The sequence below is a fragment of the Pleurodeles waltl genome, chromosome 5, assembly GCF_031143425.1.
Source record: "Pleurodeles waltl isolate 20211129_DDA chromosome 5, aPleWal1.hap1.20221129, whole genome shotgun sequence".
Taxonomy (NCBI): domain Eukaryota; kingdom Metazoa; phylum Chordata; class Amphibia; order Caudata; family Salamandridae; genus Pleurodeles; species Pleurodeles waltl.
The window spans coordinates 153,678,363-153,704,772 of record NC_090444.1 but is presented as its reverse complement, the minus strand read 5'-3'; the positions used below and the strand labels follow the sequence as shown (position 1 = coordinate 153,704,772).

Here is a 26,410-nt window from a genome sequence, read left to right as displayed (position 1 = left end):
TCTGAAAATTCGTCCAGCACCACTGCCCTAAATATTTCTTTTAGCTGTTGCCAGCCAGCAGATTTCAAGAAGTTAGGATTGTTTGGTCTCTGTTTATCTTCAATCGTACTTTATTGTCTTTGGTTTGTTATGAAAATACTGATATGTGGAAGAAAATACTATCATCCCCTTGGACCCAGTGGCTTGAGCTTCGCTGCTATGGCGACGGCCCAAAGCGATCCTTGTAAGGCAGCGGAAGTGACGTCAGAATACGGCTTCCTCTTTTTTCTGCAGGAGAAAAAAAAAATCAAGATGGCGACTACGGAGGGGCGGATGGAAGAAGTAGGCTCCACAACTGCCTCCGGCTTCCAGCAGAGGATCTGCCCGTCTCCGCAGGACGCCACCATGGAGCAGGTGCACCAGAGCAATACGCTAGTGGGGCTGCCCATCGTGGCCATTGAGAACATCCTTAGCTTCATGAACTACGACGAGATCAGCCAGCTGCGTCTGGTGAGTCCCCGGCACGCAGAGGAGGGGCCAGTGGGAGGGCAGAGGGGAGACGGACCAGTTGGGAGGGAAGGGGCATCCGTGCTGACTGGTGTTGACCAGGGCACAGAGTGAGAAAGGAAGTGGCGATCAGAGTGGGCAGCGGCCCTTGGGAAATAGGAAAGAGAAGGGCTGGAGCGAGGAAGATCGGGGGAGAGCAGATTGAGGTTTCACATCGCAGTCGTTTACATGTAAACTCAAGGAAGATCAAACAGAGGTGAACATAAGACAGGGCAGGGCAGTGAAAGGCTGGAATCAGACGTGGCAGAATTGAGATCTAGACAAATATAAGACGCAAGGAATGATGCTCACATAATACAGGGCTGCATGCACAGGGAGAGGTAAACATAGAAGACAACCTCATAGGGGGAGACAAAAAGACGATCTGATGACATAGTAAATCGCTAGTTAGACTCGAGACAAGTTAAAATGAGAGAGTCAGGTTAGTAGGATAGAGTAGCAGGGATGAGACAGAGTTGCATGCTGCAGGGGAAGATACGGGGAGGTCAGATTTAAACACAGCTAGGGGAGATGGTTTAGCCTCACTATATTCTCTGGATTGAGGTTTACGTGGTTGATTGCGTTTTCCAAAGTTATAAGAGTGGGAGGTATCTGTTCATTATTGTGGTCTACGAGACAACGGGTGAAGAGCGGGATAGGACCTTTCGGGTCGTGAAGTTCCCTCCTAGAGTGTAAGAGGGTTAGACCTACATTACAGGGACAATGAAAGGGCGGTTGGCGATGTCCCCAGACGGGACAGCAAAAATAGTTATCTTGGAATTAGACAGGGGCAAGAAACGCACAGTTTATCACTCCTTCCCATATACCCTAGCCCCAAACACAATCGCGAATCGTTCCCTGCCCTTATATTAGAAATATTGCCCCATTATTTCCAGGCTAGGCTTGTACCGTTGGCTCATAAAATGACTGGTGTTTGAATCACCAGAAAGTTAATCTGCTCTCCCTCCATTTGCAAGATTCTCTAAGCGATCTGAGGTTTTCATTCGGAGTGCCTTGAATTTTACAAAAACAAATATATAAACTTTTGTTTAAGGGGCAGAGGGAAAATATTTGTAAGAAAAGGCTGACTCGAAAGATCAAATAATAAAAGGCTGATATGACTCCTGGTAGGGAGATCAGTTAAGAGTGGCACAGGCTGATGTTTTCATGGAGATGGTCAGAGAAAAAGAAGGTGTCTGAGTAGGCATTTAAGATGTTTGGTACAAGCTCTACAGCATCTTGTGGTTGGGAGCTTAACTAAGAATCCAATTTGATGTCTTTGAAAGTTTTCTCCTGAAATTGCCATGATAATAAGGGGACTCTAATTTAGCTTTGTACAGGGTCAAGATCTTTGACGGTGGTCAAAAAGAGATAACATTTGAACTCATTTAATATCTCTGCTGTATTTCTCATATGTTGAATATGTAAAGTGCCGCCTCCTGCTCTTTGTCTAAAAGTGTGTTGTGGGAGGAACGAAGTGGGCAAGCACATTTCAGTCCCGTAGATCCTGGAAAAGTCCACCTTGGTTCAAGCAGAGCTAGGATGCCACACACAAATTCTTTTCAATACTTCTTTGGTGTTTAGAAATTCACTGTAAACCCCTGTTTTGATAGGAGGCTCACGATCCTCTCTCTAGCAGGAAGCTTGTCAGGCTTATCTAAAGTTCATAATGTGTACTGGCTGTTTGTAGAAGCGGGCTTTGAGTGGGGCCACGGGGCCTAGCACAAGACCTTTTGCCTGTAAGTGCAAGAGGTGTCTCTTCAGACCTCTTCAACTTTGCAAACTTCTTTTCAGATCCTAGGTTGAGGGTCCTTCCAGTGGATAGAATCTTGTACATTCTGAGATCTGAAACTGAATATTTTTTTGACGGGTAGACAGATGGCGAGTAAGATCATGTAGGCTGTCAGAGGGCCTCGTAACAAGGGGGAACGTCCCTGAAATATCTTGTGGACTCTACCTCAGGCCTCAAGAGATCTACTCCCCCACTTGCTATGGTTAGTGAGAATTTATCAAATCGATTTATTTTTAGGGCCTACTGGTCCAGTATGACGAAAGAGCACTTGACAAAGAACATGTGTTCTTAAAGGGAATGAGCGATAATGATGCCTTTTAATCTTGTTTTTACCATGTCATATTTGATATGTGTTGAAAGACAGGTTAAATGTCAGCTTATGTCTTCTTACAAATTATTGCTTATTTTCTCCTGGAGACTTGTGTTTAAAAAAATCCTCTAACTTTGCAGTCAAAGAAAGAAAAGTAAAAAGAGCTGCCTTACAATTGTGCGAGGGTACAGGCAGTGTAAAATGAAAGGCTATCGGATGTCATTTTCTTCTAAAACAACATTTAAATAGCTTGTAAATGGACTGTACAAATATTTCAAAATATATTTCAGTACTTAGGACAGCACCTTTCAAAGATTTTGAAGTGTTGATGGAAACAAAGATTTTAATAGGATAAAAAAAATCAAAACACTTTGCTTGATTATGTGCAAATGAGAATTAGTTGCTAAAACCAGAGTTCCACACATTATTGTTTATAGGTTATTTAGTTGTATCTGTAAAACTGCATATCAGTGGAAAGGTTTGTGGCCATTTCAATGGAATTGTGCTGCCTGTAAAGGACCGTGCACCACCACATTATGCTTTAGAAATATATTTTTTTAAAGTGAGTTTTCAAACATGACCTGAGAAACATTCCTGCCCCCTCCTTGATGACAATGATATTAGTGAACTAAAAGGCAAATCAGGGCTTGTGTACCCTTGTGTGGGCTACATTTATTTATATATTATACATGGAGCAAAAGTTTCATTTATTAAATCAAGAGTTTATGCACAGCAGACATGCTGAACTCACATATTGGAAGGTACTTTCAAATGTGATAATTGCCGATAAAGGCAACTCAGTGCAATAAAATATTTGCCTAGGATCACACAGTTTGAGATCAGTTTATGGGTCAAGCGCATTGCATTAAGGTCGAATAGATTATTGGAGTAATTCGACCTGCAGGCCTAACAACCTAATTTTATGATTTTTCAAGGCTTATTCCCAGAGCCTTTAATTACAACCTTTTTAATTGGGGTCCAGTAAATAGTCTGTAGAGCGGATGTAAAGTGCTGTTGGTGTTTCAGTCCCCAATGAGCTGAATTGTATGATGCCTTTAGCTGTTCAACATTTTAAAGAATTTATCACAGTTGTACTATGGCGTACTCTTGCAGTATACTTCCTTTAATGAAGCATTTCAGTAACCAGTTAGGCAGGTGCAGTCTTTGAGGAGTTTGCTCATTCTTGTGATGGGCTATGCACCATTTAACCTACAGAAATACAGATATGCTCAGTTGTATGTTTAATAATTCAATCCTGGCACAGCAACACTGTTCATTTAAGTAATTGTTTAAAGTATGTTGCCTTTAAAGTGTGTGCAGAAGTGAAATCTTTTTTTCCCTCTTGCTTCCTTTTTAATACCTGTTAGGGCGCAGGCCATATTTTCGGTGAAAAGCTAATTAGCGTGCCAAGTTCACAAATAAAAAAAACTTTTTTTTAAGTTCTCAAATTGACAGCGGTATAAATATAAGGCAAGAATACTCATGTTGCTTTTCTAGTTGATCAAACTACTTGATCGTGGGCAGTGCACTTTATTTTCTTGTGCCTCACTTTGGTTACGAGCTACCTGTCTGCTGGCATCTCAGGAAAGACTGTATTGTTCAACATAGTTCATCCGATGGTTGAGACCACAACTTGGGTTCCTCCCCAAGCTGCATGGCTGTACCCAAAGATAACTTCTACCCAACTGTATTGATCTTCTCCACAGACCCCACCCTCTCCTAATTTACTCATTTGGCATTCTGTGTATTTAATTTCACATAAACTCTTCCACTGCATTGCTTTTTGGTATATCTCATCTGTAGCAGAGAATGTACCTTAGCTCAGTTTTATTCGAGTGACCTAAAGACACGTTTACGGATTATTACCCTCGCCCTCAAGTTTGTTGGTGCCCAGCAGCTACTTAATTGTGTATTAGTTTGGGTTTTTCTCCCCATCTGTCCCCTGACTGAATCCGAGTGGTATGATTGTGCAGCTTATTCAGTGACAAGACGTGCCCAGCCACAGCTAGCAGAGCTACCCTAAGCCTTCACTGGATATCTAAACTCTTCTGTCGGAGCATCTGACCTTGGCCTCTTTCTTCCTCCTTTGTTGGCACTTTTAGCTCCAGATAGTCTGGTGGGCAGGGGAAAAAACCTGCCATGTTTCTTTCAACCCTCCTAACTGGCATCCCTCCTCCACTCTCATAGTAATATAAATGCTTTCATTCCACTGAATTATCAACTACACCCTTCCTCTTTGTCCTCCTTAGTGCCGGCATCACTGATGGTTAGGGCTGTCTCCTCTAATGGGTGAACTGCGCCACCCATATAACCCAGCTGAATATTTTATGATACATATGAGCAGCTACTGTTGACCCTGAATAGACTCCTTTGTCCCTATGCTTTGGGTTGTTCTTCAATTGCTGCCCATTTTCCCACTCTTGGTGTAGATAGTATAACATTCTGTGGGTGATTGACCTTACCTGCAGGGGTTTCAGCGTCTTTTCCTGGATGCACTTCATACAGTATTGTCTGGTTGATTTGGCCTTCCTTTGTTCCCAGGTGTACCTGGTATATTAGTCTCTCTTTAATTAACCATTCTGTCAGTGGTTGAGCTTCTTCTGCTCTTTGGTTACCTCCTATATGCTAATATGCATTTGATTCCCTATTTTTCTAGCAGTTAGGCTTTTTTTTTCGTTCCTGGACCCCGTAACTTCTCTTTGACCATTTAACAGTTCTCAGGGATTGGGCATCTGTAACATGTGAATAGAACTGCATAAAATATCAATTTTGGAATCCTTTAATCCACATCGGTGTGTAACTTTAACTCTAGGATGTAGCCTGGACTAAAGACTGTATGTATCACTAGCATGGCTGTGTCTGTTCTTACTCTCTCCGCAACACTTCATACTGCGCAGATGAACACCTCATAAGTTTTTATAGCACGTTTCCAGACGTTACCCAACATCTCCCATACAGAATAAACTACAGCCAGCACTTTTTTTAACCATGCACTCCAAAGGGCGCCCAGAAACCTGATGTCTTCAGGGGCATAACGTGCCACATAATTAAATACAGTAGTAGCAAGTTAAATGAAGTATAAAGTTCTACAAAACCTTTCTCTGGTCGATTTCGTTGCTGATCAAATCATTTTAGTTGTATACAGTTTACCTGAGTAAACTGATTTAGGATTTATGTATGCATTAGGCTTATGGCACTTGTATCGACTCAAGGCCGATGTTGTGAAGTAAATCAGTGGTGTTTCCATATATAGACTAGGCCGCATCAGTGGGAATGTCTGTTGGCCATCTGATCTGTTCTTGGTGTGATATCCCAGAATAACCTGGGGCCTGATTTAGAGTTTGGCAGATGAGGTTACTCTGTCACAAATGTGACGGATATCCCGTCTGCCGTATTACAGTCCCATTATATTCTATTGGAATCGTAATGCAGCAGACAGGATATCCGTCACATTTGTGGCAGAGTAACCCATCCACCAAGCTCTAAGTCAGAATTTAATTAGTCCTTGAACAGTCACAGCTTCAAGGCCTAATTTAAAGTTTGGCAGATGAGGTTACGCTGTCACAAACATGACGGATATCCCGTCTGCTTTATTACAATCCCATGATATTCTATGGGAATCGTAATGCAGCAGACAGGATATCCATCATGTTCGTGACGAAATAACCCATCCATGAAGCTCTAAATCAGAATTGAATTAGTCCCTGAACAGTCAGAGTTTCAGTTTCAGCAAATTTCCCTGGCCTCCCAGTGTTTTTTCTAAGTGTATTGCTCACCATCACAGTCATCATAGGCTATCTTTCTATCTTGCTTCCCTCGAGGTCTAAAGTAAATTGTTACTTGTTTAAGAATGTCCTCATGGCCTTAAGCATTCATTTTTTCGGGCATTACCATGCCTAAGCCGAAGTACATAATTGTTAACTTGCTAAATCCCAGTAAAACCATGAAACAATTTAGAGTTGGTAAAATAAGCACAGTAACGAGCCTGTATTCCTATAGGAACATCGGTGTAAAGTGTAAGTAAGACTGATTCCTAAGGATTCATTTGAATAGTGTGTTTTGGTATCCCAATGCCTTTTCTGGGTACTAAAAGTTGTTCTAAGACGTAAACAATACATTTATCAGATCAATACATTATCGAGTTCAAACACAAAATGACTGAACGCTTGTTATTGGAATGTATATGCAAATATTTGCACAGTACACATATTAACAGGTTTTGTGTTCTCTCACATTTTAAGGCAGGCTGTGATTTAATTTCTCATATCATCAGACACATTTATCAATGGCTATTGTAGACATTATTGACGGTGTTTGTAATATTTTATTTTTAAGGTTATGTAGAAGAACATATTGCAATATGTTGGGAGTGTGTGTGTTTTTTTTTTTTCCAGAGTGTTTCAAAACTCTGTAAACTTGGGTGCAAAGAAAAACATGAGTTAGATACGTAACGAGAAAAAACATTTTACCTTATTTGGAGAGTTAATATTACTTTATCAATCATGCTCCTGTGTTCTTATAACTGTGACACAAAAATGTTCATACAGTGTTTGGCACACTTTTACGATTATGTTGTCCGCAAACGTTGTCATTATCACATTTCAAGCGTCCTTACAGCTATAAGCATTTCCAAAGTTTCAATTGGTCAAAATCACAATTGAAATCGCTTTTTGTATCTATTTAGGAGTTTTATAATGTGCTATGCATAACCAGTAGATCACACAGTGGCCTGTTTGTACCCTTCATCTGCTCTTTCATTGTGGATGAACACAAACGTTGCAGTGTGTGGTGTCAAAGCATTTAGAATGTATTCTCTCTTCAGTTATTGAGGTCAATTTACTATGCTACTTCAGTGTTTCAAGATATGTTGTTCATCAGCAGTGTAGGATTACCCAGAGTGAATGCGGTACATATTCAAATTTCATGCACAAACAATAAATCATATGAAAGAGGCCCCGACCAAATTAGCCTCTTCAGTTGCAAGTGTATAATGAATCCTACTTATCCTGTGTTCAATGCATGCTCAGAGGCATTGTATAACATTGCTGAGAGGAGTTGGGGAAGAATGCTGCTTTCCAGCCCCTGCAGTTCTGGTATTTGCCCATCAGCAGACAGTGTCCCAATCTGATCTACCCCATCTCCCAGGCCAGTCAGGAGCGTATTGTTCAAGTTTCAGTTTTGCAGATTCTCGTTTGTTATGGATGCAGGGTGATCAAGCACATGCATAATGGGTGAAAACAATTGTGAAACTTTCCTGTTGGTCTGGTATCTTATGCTTGAATAAAGCAATAAGATAGTAAATTCTGGTATCTTATGCTTGAATAAAGCAATAAGATAGTAAATTCTGCTCATAGATCCTTTATTTCCATTGTTATTTAACACAGTTATTTAATACCATCTTAAGCTAGATGGTATTGTAGAAGTAGCATTAAATATGTTTCTGAAGTTCTTCTCTTGCTGCATGGCAGTTCATCTGTGATCCCAACTATATTAGAATCTCTGACGCTTCAGATTTTACGTCTTAAGTAATTCTCCCTATAAACATGTGAACCATAGTTCTCTGATGGGGCTTTAGAAGGCAAAAATGCCCTCAAAACATAATTTAGACCAGTGATTCCCAACCTTTTGACTTCTGTGGACCCCCAAGGAGTCATTACTGATACCTAGGACCTAATATTATTAAAATCTTTAAGCACCCGCGGACCCCCTGAGAAGGCTTCACGGACCCCCAGGGGTCCCCGGCCCACAGGTTGGGAACCACTGATTTAGACCTTATGCATAACTTAATGCATAATGCGGTTATCACCATAATAACAGTTTTTTCCACGCTCAGTATCCCTAATTCAATTCTTAGTTCAAGAGTCAGCTTTTTAGTCAGGTCTCCGGAACTTGATATGACTCTCTTTGGCCAAAAACAACCTAATAGGTTGCTGCAGTACTAGCAGCCATTACAATTGTTACCTCATAGTCAGCTATCTTTATTACCATATCACTTGTACAATGCTACAAACCAAGGAGTTTGAGTGCGGACATTATATTCTAATCAAAATATTTAACACAGCATTCCGGAACAATCAATGACGCGCTGTCACTCTCCCTGCTTCTGGCATTTTTTAACTGGAAAGCTACACTAGAGTGGAGTATAAATAACTGGCTGGACCCTCCCTGGTAAATTGCAAAATAAATCTGCAAAGCATACGAATATGTGTTGTTTTTTCTTTTAGTAACTTTCTGATGTATGTATGCCAATTATTGTGCCTGGACCAACGATGAAGAGCTGTGCATGAAGTCCTCTGACGTTCAAAAACATCTTTCCTTTCCTATGACCATCGTTCTAAAGGCGCTAAATGCATTTTTAGAAAATAGTGTTCTGTGTAGGTTTACTCTGACCATCTCCCAACAACCCAAGGACAGTTCCTGTCCGAAAACAGCAGTTAAACAAGAAAGTAGTATATATATTTTCTCAGTCCATTGGATGGAACTTAAAAATGGCTTGCCTTCCTCCAAGTTTTACCAATGTTGCCTAAGAGTCTTAATTCTTTGACAGATGATGTGCAAATCAGTATTCTAATGAAATGCAGTAAATGTTGTGCAATCACTTTACATCATTGCTGGTATCTGAAAGGTACAGACACACACCTTATTTCAGGCCAGACTGCCCCAATACATTGCATGATTTGCATGATTTGCATTGGTTGTGCCGTGCTCTGAATGAGAGCTTGCATTTCAGTAGGTGGGTGAGAGAGATTACCTAGAGAGAGAACTGGTTCAGACTATTGACGTGTGTTTTATACATTGTAAAATAACAAGCAAATGTAAAAACTTGTCCGTTTTCAATTCCTATGAGCCAGTGCATTGACTCTTACAAATAGCAGCTTCTGTATTATGTCGAATACTACCTACGCTTTAAAATAGTGTTGCTGATACAGGTAGATTTGGCAGTAGGTCCCAAGAAAAATGACAGGCATTCTCATCGAGGCATCTGGCCTTATAATTTGGTAGAGTCCTATGCTGAAGCAAGGGGAATGACTGTTCTTTAAAAAGACTATTTAATACTTTATGTGATAAGATCTGAAATCCTGCTTGGATTCTAATGTGTTTTTTATTTGTCACAACTGAACTTGAAGGGCATAGAAAGCTGAGAGAATGGTATATGGAGCTCTAATTGCAAGCATTTCAAATAGACTTAATGGTCGGAGGAAGTATTAGGATAAAAAGTTTAAACAATACCCTTCTCTTTATCATCTTGATGTAATGATGGTACACTAATACAGCTAGGCTTTGTTTGATCGTCCCGCACTATAGAACATTCAGGCATAGTTGAGAGATGTTGTGTATACGAAACGCGCACATATGATAAATGTGAACCATGAACAAATATCCTTTCGTTTTGTTAAAAGCCGGATAACTGGCATTCTCATCCAGGATTGGGATTTGGCCCTCACTGCAGTAATGTAAGCATGACCCATTCAGAGTTTAGGACACTTAGATTCCTTGTTCAAAACTGCAGACTGGAAGTACAGGTGATGGATCTTGAATAACCACATTGAGGGAGCTGGTACCAGCTGCAATGAGAAGTTCATCCTTACTTATTTTTAAATTATCATCAAATACTCTGGGATTAGCAGAATTGGGAGGTGCCTGTCTGCAGGCAGGCTCTATGTGGCATGTTGGATGGCAGGTTCTGTCTTGCTGTGGAAAGGATTCCTGAAGGGACAGGCATTTTCCATATATTTTGTATTTCAGAAACACATAATTAAATGGATTTCCTCTTCCTTCATCGGCGTTTTGTAACTCTTTATCAGCCTTTTCTCTAGGCTGTAATGAAGTTGTAGGAGTTGGTGAAGTTCGAGGTTTTGGTATAGTGTGAGCTGTCTGTGAGGAGAATGGACTTAACCAAGGAAATATTTTGACACCAGAGATTCAGTATCTGACAAACTAAAGGGCAGTGAAAGGGGAGTGGCAAGAAATTATTTGATTCACTGCCTCTGCTGCTGCTTAGCAAAATGTAGAGAAAACCTTTGGCCCGTAAAGGGGAGCTCTAAGGTGTAAAGTGAAGATAGTCAAGAGTTGACATAGAAGTGCGGATAGATGTTGAAGCCACAGGCTGCTGCAGTTATGTGGTAATGAAAACTGGTGTCTCCTGACCCTGTAGCTGTGAAAGGAAAGAATGGCTCCGTCATATGATGATCTTGCAAATGCCTCTACCAAAGGAGAGAAAGATACTACATACATGAGACAAATACCTTAATATCAGGATATTTGCAGACACCGGACATTTCCTACAATGGCAGACAGAGCAATCCACTATAAATTTCTTCACAGAGTATATTGCATGCCAGTGAGTCTTAAGAAAGGGGGCCTGCACACTCATGCTGCACCTTCGCAATGTGGCTCAGCTGAAGCAAACTTTATTCATCTGGCATGGTTCTGTCCAGTGGCTGCATCGTACTGGGAAACTATTTACTGACCTCCACTATGATTGAGAGAGGCATAAAACTGAACACTCTCATGGGCCTATTTTGCCATGTAATGGACATCTCTAAAACATGCTGCACATTAACACCAATGATGCTGTTGTTGGCCAAGCTCAGGGTGACAATGAGATGGTCCTGGTGACACCACGAGTCAGTGACTGGCTTAAAGAACTGAATTATAATAATAATAGCGATGTGTACACAAAGATGCAGCCCGTCTCATCTAGACCTAGGGATGTAGTTGAGGTCCGCTGTGCTCTTATTCGGCTAGCAAGGGAAAAAGGGGGTCCCCTTGATGGCCTTGGTCACCCAGCACAATGTAGGAACACTCAGAGGTACAATAAAGTAGAAAGTCATGATACAATACTGGTGTCCACTGCTGACAAGATAAATGAAAGGATGCGCGAAACACAAACAAGCATTTGCAATGCAATAGGTCTTTTGGGAGAGTTAGGGCTATTGGCGTTGTAATTGATAATGTCTTTTACCTATGTGTTTTGGTTTAGAGTGTAGTAGATGTATGTGGTGTGGAGTGGAATTATGTGGGTTGTATTGAAATTGTGAGTAACTGCAGACTCTGTCAGATCCATTCCCAGGGGAACATGCCTCAAAACTCTGTTACCTGAAGTCATAGCCCTGTAGCATTTGTAGTACTACTAAGTGAAGCCAAAGGTAACGCCTTAGCTTAGCGAGTAAGATTCATTTTCTGGTGTATGTGAATATGACCCTTTGGGCATGTTGTGTTTCTTAGGTTTTCGGGTGTTTGTCATAGCTAAGAACAGTGTTGTTTATGAGACTGGGTACGGAGAGTTGTGGTAATCATTTACCAACCCTTTTCTTGGCTTGCTTAAATCTATCAAGCCTCTTGCACCACAGGTTTACCTTTCAGTAATGCTGAATCAAGATTTAGTCATAACCTCAACAACATCTTGAGGGGGTTCAGTTTAAGCCAGCTCAACTCCTGATTTCTTTTTTACTGTTAATTGTATTTTGGCTAGATTTCAGGTGCCTTCTGCATCACTATTAACCGTGACCAAATTGAAGGGGGTTTCTTTAGGGTTTTGAACCATTGGCTGAGACTTTATTCTTCTTGTGGTGCTAGTGTGCCTGTGATCCTGAGTGAATAGCCTATGAATAGAGGTTTTTATGGCACACCAGCTTTGACTTTCCTCAAATAGGTACTATACCCCATAGTTGATACCACAACTACCAATGCCTGCATTTCTTGATCCATGTGAACATAACTGTATACTTCTTCCTATCCCCATATCTTCCTTCTGTATAAGTGTATCAAGGGTTGAGACTTGGCATTCAGACGAGTGCACATTACAAGCATGTATTCATGATACTCAAAGTGAAATTTCAAATCTGTCTTGGAGCAGCAAGGCTTCCACCCGAGTATGAAGGAGGAAAAGCAGGACTCGTGTACCCAGTCTGTTGAAAAATGTGTAGTAAGCGTAGAGTTAAAGTTTACCTTAAACTTTCAAGAGAAGGGTGCTCTGTTAAAGTAGTGTCAGAATACAAGTTCTCAGGAGCAGTATCTCTGTAAGCCTACCTTTTGGCAGCGTAGACCCTATATTTTTATCACCTGAGTTTGTGTGTCCAAATGAGAAGGGTGCAGGGGTGGATACTTCAGGGAAGTAGAGATAGAACAAGATGATCGGCGAGCTAGTTACCCTTTGATTCATAAATTAGTCACAGCTAGTTGCAAAGTTTAAATGTTACTCAGTACCTATAATTAGTGCCACTGCCATTATATCAGGCCTTGAAAAATCATAAAAATTTTACTAGACCTGCATTTCGAGTAACTTAAATAATCTACTCGTCCTAACTGTAATGTTCTTGACCCGTAAACGGGTCTCAAATTATGTGATCCTAGGCAAATAGTTTAGAGAGTCGCCTTTTTTTCATTTTCATTCTCACATATGACTGCACTTTCAAATATGTGAGCTCAGCATTTCTGCAGTACAAAAACCTCTTTTGCTTGATTAAATAGACTAAAGTTTGCTGCATGTATCACAACAATCTAGCCCACATATAGGGGACAAATGACCCATGACTTATTTTAGTTTACTAACGGCCTTGCCATCAGGGCAGGAGTGTTTATCAGTTTGTTTAAACACTCACTTTTAATAGCTATATTAGTAAACTATGATGTGGTTGCATATTGTCATCTACACACAGTACATTTCCAAGAAATGTCCAAAAACCTTTCCACTAACTTGCAACTTTACTGGTAAAACTATATTGTGTATTAATAATCTGTGAAAATTGGATTTCAGAAAACATATCCTTTGCACATCAACAAGTAAATTATTCTGATTTGTTTTCATTCTATTAAAATATTTTTTTAATCACAAAGAAAAATAAAAAAATGGGCTTTCACAACTACTGAAATATATTGTTAAATATTTGCGCAGTTGACTTAGCCCATTAAATGTTCTGTGTTAGGAAAAACCTGACGCCCTATTTCCTTTTTACAGCAGGTCACACAGTTCATCTTACAAAGTCCTAGAACTCTGAAGTCAGAAGGAAAATGTAATTCTAAGACAAGCTGACTTTTGACCTCTGTATGTGAACACAGAGAAAATGTGACATAAGAACAAGATTTAAAGGCATCTTTTATTGACCCTCCACTTATCAACTGAGCAAAGTCTGTTCTTTGTCAACTCTCAAAAGAGGCAAACAAGTCCTAAAAATAGCTCAGCCTGAGCAAATAAGACTTGCCATAGCCAGTGGTCAATTAGATTTTTCGAGCCCTGTATATGGTAGGGTAGAACCAAATTATGTGGCAGTGTTTGATAACTTACGCAACACAAAAATATAAATTATGTGGTATAATGCAGCACAATTTGGGATCTCATTATTTTGAGACTTTTACACATATTAACACTATCTGGGCAAATGTTTTACCTCATTAATACAAGTCTGACACTCAGACATGGTAATGAGCAACAATAAAATTACCAGTCAACCTTTACCAGGGGCCTTCCACTGCTCATCAGCACATATTGCCACATGTTTTGGTAACTTTGGTCTGTCTGAGCTAAACATTTTTTTGTTAAAATCTGCAGATTATGGGGCGGATAGTGGACTATGTGGCAAATGAGACAAATCTATAATAATGCCGAAAACGCAGCGGCTGCAAAATCGCATATTTCCAGTGGCCATGCTTGTAACTGTTTTACAAGGCACCAACTTGTTTTCTTTACAGTACACTTTATTACAGTGGTTCTCAACCTTTTGACCTCTGTGGCCCCCCACTTTATCATTATTGGAATACGGGGACCCCACACAGAGTCATTATGCTAAGCAGAGGAACTAATCAGTTAGTATAATTTAATTTTCTAAGCAGTCAGGGACCCCCTGAGGAGGCTTTAAGGACCCCCTGGGGTCTCCAGACCACAGGCTGGGAACCACTGCTCTATCGGATACGAATAGCGTGTGAATACAATTTATAGGGTATTAAACAAACATCAATTTTTACCAAAAATATCTTTGCAATGTGCTTAACTTGTCTGCTAGAATCATTACTTGGCATAATTATTTGCTTGTTCTTCTGTTAAGTAATTATTCAGTAGTTTAAATCTGTTGTTCATCGGAAAGTAAGTTACTTAAATAGAATTCCTAGGCAACGTTAGTAGTCCGACACAGATTCAAGCTTTTGTCTTAATTTGATCTAACACAGACAATGTAAACATCACTTTTCACTGAAAATCTTCTTCCAAATTTAGGTCCGTTTCCTTTGACTTAATAAAACATCCCCAGAGGTTGCACCACTCTGCTGACCAATCTCTACACAGAAAACAATCTGGAATCTCTCTCCTTAGGGCATAGCTCACCTTTTGTCCAAGTCCTAATTGCCTCTTTTAAAGATATGTGGAACAACCTTACTGGTTTGACCAAAATATTAGTATGGAAGTTATTCCCAGTCGCTGGTTTTCTCAGAGCCACCTTGACCCAACAAAAGCCTGAAACTCTTTGAAGTGCACTGCAATATGGTGTAGGTGCGGTCTTTATTCTGGTGGTTCAAAATGCAAGCACCAGCACACGTTACAACAACCTATGCTTCCTGATTTCTACAGTAAAAACAGTTCTCGTCTTTACCTGGTCTTCAGGACCACCACCCAAAGAGTGCTTGTTTTAGTTGCCAAACTTTAGTGCTGGCTTTTGTAATTGAGTTTGAACGTACTAGCACCAGTGTCTTAATAACCATCAATTAAAAGATGGATGTTCCTTCTGTTTGGACCCTTGTGGCTAACATTTGACCCATTGGATGTTGTGCCCTTGTCCGTTGAACAGCAGGGTAAAGGCAGCCATGTACTCCGCTTCGACATTTACCCATGGTCTTGAACTTTCCTATCGAATTCGTGATTACTTAAACCCCCAGTATAGTTTACAGATTCTTGGTGTTAGTTCGTATTGTTTATTCCTTTGATACTCAAAGAAAGAGTGACGTTTGGATGCAAACAATGACATCAGGGTTTCAGACTTTGAAAGCTTCCATGCCTCTTTACATATGGATCTAACCACTTGCTAAACTATTTCTGTCTTGAAAAATATGGAGTCCTTTGTGGTGTGTGGGTGTGTTTGTGGCACACACCAATTCCTTTTCTGGTTGTAGGCTTCATTTGGCACAGAAGAGCTTCTGTATGTGCAGTTTCCTCTCGTTACTTAAAGATGCTGGTATGTTTTCAGGAAGTATTCCCTTCCAAAGTGTGAGAATGGCTGGTGACTCCATAAAGTTTGTTTTATGATTATATTCTGCATAAGTAATTCAGTTTTTTTTCCCCATGTGATTATATTTCTTGTGCATCTTTTGAGGGAGGTTCCTACTAGTGTCAAAATGTATTATTGGAGCAAACCTGTAGTGCTCCGAGTTTGCTTTCCATGTGTGCCTCTTAAAGAACATGTAACATAAAGTTCTAGTTCTTGTTTTTGTAAACCTGTATTACAAACTAGTAGTTATTGTAAAGGTACAAATGAAACGGGTGTCTGGGCACTCTACTGCTTTCTGGTCTCCTGTCGCAGACCTTAATCAGTACTCCACCGCTAGAGCACCTTCATTCACTGCCAGCAGTTGAGTGAGGATAAAGAAGGGTTGTGGAAACTTTCCACAAATTGTAGCTTGAAGAATGATAATTATCTGGAACCAGGCGCAGTTGACCGATCTAGTTTCCATCTTCGGCAGATATATGCATAGGGTTGAACTAATTAAAAAAATTCCCTCAGGCAGTCTTAAATTATATTTGCTTGGCTACTTGGAGCCAATAAAAAGATTTTCTAGCTTCTAAGAGGTCCACTCTTAACAAAGCCACGGATACGTTGACTAGAGCATTTTGTGGCAGGATCAAAGAAGCTCAGACTGAGGTCACATGGCTATACTTTCTTGATAATTTGTACAGGAGATATATTTACCATTTTCCGCAGGCAATATAGAACCCCAAGGTAAGGAGGTTTAAGTGGCTATGAGTCACCCTGGTTTTGATGACTGGAACAGATCAGACATGCAGTAATCCGATCTGCAGCTGTCGGCAGCTCCTTTCATCTGTTTCGGTATGAGATGTGGATTTGAGAATTTTTTCAAGCGGCGATTGCCGGAAAACTAAGGTATTTCGCAAACATACATATTGAAATGATTTACTAAGATAGGACAGCTTCCATCTGAGATTCCTGGAGGAGAAATTACCATTTGGATATTTTTTTAGGTTGAGATGGAACTTCACAGATAAAAGAAAAACCTGCCAACAAATTTACTTCCAAACTCCCAGAGAAAAAATTACAGAGAAAGGATTGTTACTGAAGCCAAGAAACTGGCTTACAATAAGATGTGAAAAACCTTTACATACTTTTGTCAGAAGCCCAGCAGATAAACTGACCTCTACGACCACGAATAGCCTGTACTCCAGTAATGTAAAATTTAAAAATGTGTATATAAACTGGACAATACTAACTTCAGAAAATCCTATTTTGGACAAGCCTATATTCCCATTCAGAAAAATAATGAGTATGCCATATTCACATGTGGATACAAATCCAAGAATTGAAACTGCAGAAAGAACGCTATGAAACCTATTTGCCACCTCACCAAAAAGATCACTGAAAGGGATGTACGTCTAATTACACTACGGGCATTAAGTGGCAACTTAGTAATTCTAGCAACATCATATGTCATCCTATACCCCAGTAAGCTAAAATACATCGGCCAGGCTTCCAGGAAGATAAAAACATGCCTCAGTGAGCATTGCAGTACACTTAGATGCATGAACATTAATGCAAAGCTTACTAAACTCTTCTAAAAAAAAAAAAAAAAAAAAAAAACATACTGAGAATTATCTCCATTGGTAAATTCTAGAGAAATTACCTCCACATCAGATAGATATGAACGCAGCTCTACTTAGGTGCGAACAACGCTGGATCTACTGTTTGGGGAAAAATCTGAGTGGACTGAAGGATCGATTTCCCTGTTCTCAATTGAACTGAGCTGCTTATTGCTATTTGACAGCATTAGGAATAGGAGGAGTGCTACTGTCACTGAGGTTTCATTTTATGAAGCTTTTCATTACATAATAGCTGGACCTCAGGTGTTGCTTAGGCGACATCTAGTTTAAGTGAGGGCAGAGCAAAGATTCTCTCCCTCTGATTGAACTTCTCTTTAATATGTTTCCATTATACAAGGTCCATCATTTCATGTCTGCTTTCCTCCTAGTTGCTGCAGAGATTATACTTTATAATCTGATGATGAGCAGAACATATTAATCTTGCCCTTTAGGGAATCTTGCAATTATATTTTTTTCTCTTTTAAGATCACAATGTAAGCATTCTCCTTGGCCAACGATGGGCCAACTAGACACCATATGAGGACACAACCTCTTCATGGAGTAAGTTGTGTGAGGGATGAGTATACATGAGAATATCACGCAGGCCTGGTATTCGGGTTAACATAATGGTAATCAAGATTGATATGATTATAAGGCTCAGACCTGCCTAACGTAACTTTGAAACAAGTGATGTGTAAGTAAGTGTTCACAGAAGTGTGAATGAGGATACTTGGCAGCATTGTAAGCATGATACCTACCCAACTGTCTCCTGTGATGAAGGATGTATATTTCTCTAACCTGCGGCTAAAACATACTTGTTTTATCACCAATTTCTTATATAGCACAAACTTGACCCAAAAATATTGGAGTGCCCAATATGAGCACCAGTTACTCTACAAAAGGACACATTCATTTTTTTTAGGTATTGTGAGATTAATTGATTTGCCCAGAATCGCAGCTGAGACTCAAACATGGTTCCCCAGTTTGAGTCTGCACCTCTGATGCCACATCCTATCCCAGTTCCCTGGGGACATATACAACAGGGATGAATGTCTGTACCCTGCTGTATAAAATTCATATAATTGATACTTTCTAGTGGCAGCTGCCACAAATCTCAAGGGGGTTAGGGGGATAATGATAAAAACGTACCTGTCCTGCCGCCGGCTGCCTCGTGCCTCTTTCCTGATGGTGCCCCAGCAGTCCCTGGGACACAAGCACAGGCTCCCCCACACAAACTTGGTGTTGCTCTCATGCTATATGTAGCATGAGAGCAACACCAGGATTGGTCATAGGGGCTTGGTCTGCTGCTCAGTCCATTTGAATCTATGCTGTTTCTTCAACCCGACTGTGCAACGCAGCTGGGTTGGAGAAACCTAAGTGCGCATGTCAGTTTGGCCGGTCTAAGACGGTCGGCCAAACTGACATGCGCACTTAAGTGCACTCCACTCCACTCCTCCTCACCCATCCCATGGCCCAGCCCCACTCCTCCCTGCACGAACTGGCTCTTAGCCAGTGGGGCGACGCTCCTTCGCCATTGCAGAGGAGCCGCCGCTGTACCCTTCCCACTGCCCCAATGATTTAGCATATGTGGTAGGGCATGAATGATAACGGTAAGATATGCAAACATATCTGTAAACATCTGATACAGTACAGATTCGTTATAGTTTCTATCCCAAATAAGTGTTTGATTATAGAGGGTTTCCTCCGTGTTACAATTGAGGACTTGATATTCCCTAATATTTTCCGTGCTGATTTGCAGTATTCAGTCTTCCCAATTTGGAAGTTTCTCTGTTTGTACAGCCTCACAAGAGGTGTATCTCTACGTTCAGTGTCCTAAAATATCTTGAACATTAGCTCAAGACCTTGGATTAACCTACATTGTTCCTTCAGATGTAATATTTGTGAATGAGCATATGTACTTAGATAGGATCTACATTAGCCTTCATGAAAGTCTTCGACCTGCTTGGCCATTATAAAAGGCTGAAACTTGACGACACTTCCACAGATGTAGGAGTCATAAGCACTCATTAAAATGTAAAGGAATTGATATGTAATCTTAGCCAGAGTACCTTTAATAAAAAGACGTTCTGTGTGTTTACCTTAAGGTAATTTTATCATCCTGGATTGTTTGTCCTATCAAGTAGCTTCTAATAAAGAACTCCCTCAAGAAGAGGTTGGGTCCGTCCTAGTAGCATTATGTTACCAAGATGGAGTAAGATTGTTAATGATGAAGCATGCCACAAATACTTGGGTGAGGTTTCCTTATTCAGAAACGTGTTTCTTTTGTAAGTCAGGAACATGGTTACCACTGGTAACTGTCGCATTCATTACTGTTTAAGAGATGTTTATCTTCTTCTGGATGTTGGTACATCATTACGAGTTTGCCTCTGGGAGCTTGGCATACTGAGAAAACTCTTGGATATGGTCACTTAAGTTTACATCCTTGTGTGCCAAAAGTTTGTTTACGAGTCGCAACCCTAATTTGGATTTTGAGCAGAACACACTCTGTTCCAGTTATTAATTGCTACTTTTGTCTGGTGACTCAGCAAGGGTTGCTACTTTTTGTCTGGTGACTCAGCAATGGGTTATGGTGTACAATCGCGCCTGGTAGAGGCAGCAATTGTATATTTGCAAGATTTGGCCAAAGCCTGTACAGAGTTGGCACATTAGCAGGATACTGTGGCACTTCTGGTCAACATTTTGCAAAGCTGTGTATTGTGGCAAGGTGGCAGCCTGTCCATAAGTAGTGCTATTTAGATTCAGATGTCTGAAAGGACTGACAAATGGATCAGCTTTCTCTATCAATCAGAGCATCCCTTGTGAACTGCTTTCTTGTCTACTTTGAAAATCTTTAAGTAAGAGAACGATTAGATGCTGAGGAAAATGTCTCTTCCTTAGAGCACTCTTTCTCTGGTATAGGTGTGTTCCTCAACAATGAATAGAGCTCTCCTGTTTTTACTAATAATATTTCGAAAAAATGTTAAAAGACAAAATGAGAATGGTAAATCATTTTTTTGGATAAACTAAGTGTTTCACTCCTTCTGAGTACAACCATAGACCCTCTTAATCCTTGGATTCTGATATTTACCTCGTTTCTGCAGGCTTGCCCCTGCGATGGCCTGGTCACCATGCACTGATTTGTCTTTCACAACTGTTGGTTCCTAGACTGTTGTGACACCAGCAGTCCAAGTACTCCAACATTTCCCATCATCTTACCCGTTGGAGCTATTGCTTGGGCCTCGCGCGTGCTTTTCATCCTTTGCACATCTTCATCCTTTGCACTGGGATTGTGGCACCAACAAGTTCCTGTTCACTACGTCAACAAGTGTGTTTGTAGGGTCTCCTGAATCCCTCCAGTACCATTCAGCTTTATTTTGGAAAGATTGCTGCCACCGCAGGCTTTCCCACCAAACTTGGCAACTGTTTTCTTGCACTGTTCAGCTGAGAAACTGAACCGACCATAAGGTGTTGGTCTACTACAATGCACATTGTGATTACTCACTCACTGCAGTATGCGTTGCTATATATTGTGTTTACCACTAGGTGGCAGCAGAGACTGGTAAATTGTTATTGGAATCCTAAGTTGCTGTTTTGGAAAAGTTTATCTTTCAGGAATTTAGCAGCAGTGGCTGTTTCCAGGGAAACTTTTACTGTTTGCTTGCATACTAGTGACTCAGATAGGAGTCCTTGCAAGGGAGTTGTTTTTTAAGTAGATACTTTGGGTCTGACTCAAGATTTTATGGTGTTTTCCTAAACTCACGTTTGGTAGGCAGTTGTATAGTTTCGATCTGAATTGGAGCACGTGTTTTTAATAAGTAGTTCTACAAAGTAGTGTGTTTCAAAAGAAAATCTATAGAGGACGATACTGGAGAGTTTATGTGTTGTGGGTGATCTTGTACTTTCAGTGATTGGTCAGACAATATCTAATGTCGCCCATCAATTAAATTCTCAGAGCTAGAAGTGTGATTCCTTCCGCTGAAATGTCTGCAAGCTTGTGAAATGGCCCGAGCTTTCAAGTTTCCCAGGACCATGTGTGAGTAGCTCCACCAGCCCAAGTTGGTGACTGTGCATTCTGGAACACTTTGTCCTGCTTATCTCACTGTAAAATCCAGTCTGCAGGTCCAGAATGCAAAGAAAAGGCCTTGATATGGGAGCTACTTACACATTTACCTAGAAGACTTGAGATCTCAGTGGTCACGGTATATTTCAGATTTCTCCAAGGACTTTCACTGTTTGCGTAAAATTTCAGGAACAACGTTATAAAAACTCTTGGCTTTCAGAGGTTTTGTAGGGAAGCTGGGTTAACCTTTGCGCCTCGTCTCCGAGCCTTTACACATTCAGTTTGGTCTGCTGGTAATTTGACAATGTTTTTAAAATGATTTGTATTCCTTTTTGTGGGAGGCTGTACAGTCTTCAGTCTTCTGTAATTGCGTTTTTCAAACTCTCTGTTCTCAGCAGTCGGTGAATCTTCTTTTCTGTTCACTTCATTTTGGGGAGTATGTGCTGAAGATGGCCAATGCGCTTCTTTGGCGTTGCCTAGCTCGGGTAAGAGTGGGAACTTCCTTAGGAGCAGTTTTCCTCACTTGTACTTCGTGTATTATTTGTTTGCCACTTCCTCTTTCGGGTTTGGGGGATTCTTGTGGTGCTTGAATCAGTCACAGGTTTGATTGGAGGTGGGTACTCTAGTGCTTTAGATTGTCAGGCGATAGGGAGGTGTGTTTGCCTGTATTGTGTGCATCTATCTGGGTGCCTCTTCAAGAGAAGTTGTGAGCTGTATTCAGCGGCCCGGATTCTAGGACTTGTCAGGATGCCAGTTATTCTATACAATATTAAAGGAGACTTTCAGAAGAGTAGGTTCAAATTCCTACAGCGGATGTGCCCGACTGTTGACCTATTTATCCCTCTGGAGAGCGAGGCTGCTTGCTGGTTAGTTATTGCAACATATCAGATACTTTGAGCCAGTTGTCACAGATTCTGTAATGCATGCCATCACCACTTGAATACTTCTCTTGAACATTGTATAATCACTTTATTTTATCTGCTTTATTGACAAGATTCTGCCACTGTGGGCCCCGTTTTGGATCTCCATGGCGCAGCAGTACTGCACAACCTGTGCCGGTGACTGAACGAAAACCAGAGTCCGAGACAGCTGCTAAATACGTCATTTGTACACCAAGTGGCATATGCAGAAAAAAACGGACTTCTAGTGATAACTGTCGTTACCTCTACTCTTATACTGTTTGCAGAAGCTCAGCGTGGTTATTCCAATATGACGTCCCTTGGGGGCCGAACAAGTAGAAATTTTTGGCTACACGACGATCGATGGCTGCGTTTGTGTGGCAAGACAGTGAGCGCGCGGCTGGTGGGACAGGAGGAGGGAGGGGCCTGTTTCACTAGCTCCCCTTCCACGTGGCCACCTCCCCTACCGTACCCCATTGTTAATTCCCGCGTGTGCCTTCTGTCTGGAGGTTCTGTGTCGAGGTAGGGAGGGTCTGTGCTCTGTCCGCTCGGGTTAAGGACGTCAGCTCCGTATTTCCAGCTGGCCGGTGCTCCTTTTTCTTTCAAGTACGTTATTTGCAGGTTTAGTTTGTTTCTTTCTGGCGCATTAGCAGCACGTCCAGGGTTGCAGGTTCCCGTCCACTAGATTCGTTTCATTGGGAGCACGTTTGCAGTGCTGGAGGTCAGCAGCAGGCCAGGACAGGGGCCATTTTCAGTAGCACAGAAAATCTAATTAAGTTATGTTTCCTTTGCATGTCTGCATTGCTTCATTTTCTGTTTCTTTAGAAAAGTTAATTCTGTGCCATAGTCTGCTTCGTAATTTGGCCATATAATCTACGCTGTCAATGAAATGCACTAGTGATCAGTAATCTAGTATAGCTGACATATTGATTAAAATAAAATGTGGCCCTTTTTTGTATATGTTGGCATTGTCACAAAATAATCTGCGGAAAATATACAGCAGTCTTCATTTTTAATCTCTTGATCCCCATTAAAATGTTGGTAGGTGTGAGTAGCGTCGCCCAGAACCAGAGGTGGAGGGACCACTGCACCCCTTCATGAATGCCCATTACTACCCATCCAGGGGAAAGGGGAGCCCGTTTTTCCTTGCTTCTGTTGGGCCCATGGCACCATTGCTGTGCCACTACCCGGCAGAGCCTTCGCACTACTGAAGAAGATGCCAGGGGTACTGCATTCTGAGGTACTGGGTTTTTCAGAACCGGTACTGATCCGGTAACCCAGCGGTGCCAGGGTACACCCAAAGACCTCGGGTACTTTCCTGATTCAGACCACAGAAACTCAGAGTCTTCTAGGTGAAGTCAAAGATCAAATTTATTGGCTGCAACCAAGTAACAAGCGTCCTAGAAGTACAACAGCACGGTTTGTATGTTCTCAGGAGACTGTGTTTCAATGCAAAGTCAGGTTTCCTTATATACAGTTTTTTAAGCTTCAGGCAAACATTCTTGACATTTTGGTTGGTCATTCACATGTTTTCACTACAAAGGAAAAAACAGTGTCATGATGAAACCTCATATTTCATGTCATCCAACCCATAATAAATTACCCGGCAAGGCCTAGTATTTTACATCAGATAAGTGTGGACCCCCAATAAAAACGGGCACCTCCCCCTCGTAAAGTAAGAAGAAGAAAAGAGCAGGTGCAGGTGTGAGCAAGATTAGGCAGGGTGTGTGAGCGATGATAAGGGTTTTATGGCATGGTGTGCCTTGATGCTATCTGATTCGGCCACTGGGAGAGGGACTGACCAAACAGGTTTGGCCTGAGGCAATGGTTCCAGCTTGCCCAGGTCAGAGAGAAGTCAATCAAGGTGTACGTGTCCTTGGAATCAAATCTGACTGTATTATAAGCCTATGTGAGGGCAACTTTTAAAAATGGCTGCCGTGTATAAAATGGGAGCCACGAGTGCAGGACGAAAATGGCGATTCCGAGGTGAAAACGCTGCTGGAATTGAGCGAAAATGCTCATGCTGAGTGTACTAGTCATTATCGGTCTTTTGATACTAAATTCGTACTGCTGTGGGAAAGTAAATTACATGGGTCCAGAATTTTTAGAACCACAAACCCTCCTTTTGCCCTTACATAGGCAATAAACCTATTCTCATGCTAATCTGAGTCCAGGTCTATGTTTATAAGGCCATGAAGATGTTGCTGGAGCAAAATTCTAGTACTTGGTAACTCTCTCTGGACAGGTCTCCTCGAACATGAAGTAGCACAAAAGGCCACATATGGCAGGACAAAATAAGGAATACCTCTATCTGCAGTAGGTGGCATAAGATCACACACCCAACAATTAGTGATGTTCACTACTAACTAGTGTTGATGCAGAAGCTGTACAAAAGAATTGCTTACGAATTCTAATCTTCTAACCTGCTCATGTTCAGGAAAAGGGTGAAAAGAGTGCAAAGAAACAATAGTAGGAAAAGACATAGGTTGGGAAGTGGGTGCAGAAGTCAATTGAGTAGAGAAAAACAATCCCACCCATAAATGACAACGTCATGTTTAAAAGACACTAGAAATCACGTTATTAAGAACATATAGACAATGGGAGAAAGTAGTGACCACTATTACAAATGAAATAATAATTTTTCACAACCCTAACCAAAAAGCAAATCCTAAAATTATCTAGTAACATTTTTAGGGCTCCTCTGCATTTCAGTAATTTTTGTTTGTTCAGGTGGAACAGTGGTGACTCTCATCAATGCTCTAAGGTGAAAAGGGGGTACTCTTTCCACAGAAAATGGACTTTATTCTGCTTTTACTAAACAGAATAGTACTTTAAAACAATGCCAGCAAAACAATCAGTCTCCTAACACCTAGTCTATACAATCACACAGAAACCTCTTGTGAAACCAACTATGCCCAGAGTCCGTTCAAAAAGCCTCTCTGGCAGGCTTCTATTGTCCATCAAATTTTCTTTTGTTGTTTTCTTTCGCATGGGCCTCTCAATTCAGGCCTCTTCGTGAGAAAAGTACTGCTTAGTTGGAGTGCCCTCCTGGCAAACACCCACAGCTCACTCGAAAGTCTCAATGTCTTAAAGCAATGCACCAGTGTCTCTCCTCTGTGGCAGACACTACAAACAATGTGCTCTTCATTGATCAAGGGCACAAATCATCTCGTGCAGACCCAAGCACCATTAATTGGGAAATAGCTCAAGCTCAGCAGCACTTTCAGACTCCAACACTCATTATTTAGTGTCCGAGGACGCTCAAGCTGCTCTTTCATGGGCACCACAATATAGTGCCTTTTTCCAAACTTGAAATCTCCGGTGCACTGCCCTTCTTCCGTTGGAGCAAAGAAAAGGGGGTGTGTGGCCAAAACTCAGGCCAAGGGGCTCAAGGGATTGCACACGGTCAGAGGTTACCAGCACATGACAGGTAGAGAAATGAAACCTCAAAACAGCTCTGCTATCAACAACAGGAATCCTTCTCTTTAGCTCTTTTACACTGAAACTTTGGTTTTGTGATGTCCAATGCCGTCTGATGGAGCAAGTACGATACCATGCGCTGGCGATCGCTGTCCAGCTTTGCTACTTTCTGGGTGCTGAGACTGTAGGGCCAAGACGTCTGTCTTTCATCTGTAGCTGTCACTGATGGGAATTAGGCTTAAATCAATGTCCTACAGGTTATTATGACTTGATACCCGCAGAATCTAGTGACGTAGGAAATGTGCCACAGTTGTTAGTTTCCTTCAATTTAGTAAAAAAACAGTTCATGGTTTTTAACAAGGGGACTGCAAGCAGGTGGTCTGCAATCTTCAAAGGAGTAGCCATACACCATGGGCATAAAATACAAAGACAAAGGCAGAAGGGCAAAACAGGGTCTCTAGCATCTTTAATTGGGTTCTCTCCATTATTCTCTGCCATCTATAGCTACATGAGAATTCTATCTGAATGGATTTCCTCACACAGTGGCATTGTCTAATGGGGTAAACACATATTTTCCTCAATGATTAAGTCTAGGTGTTCCTCCTTA

At 41.2% G+C, this 26,410-nt stretch overlaps 1 protein-coding gene across 1 annotated transcript in view; it reads left to right on the top strand.

The window, feature by feature from the left end:
* Positions 1-259: 259 nt before the first annotated feature.
* The window catches only part of FBXO28 (F-box protein 28), a 121,951-nt gene continuing 95,800 nt past the window's right edge, over positions 260-26,410 (top strand). Inside the window, exon 1 of the mRNA XM_069233829.1 lies at positions 260-489. Within this exon, the coding sequence (XP_069089930.1) occupies positions 292-489 (198 nt within the window). The 5' untranslated portion in view covers positions 260-291. The remainder of the gene's footprint in view (positions 490-26,410) is intronic.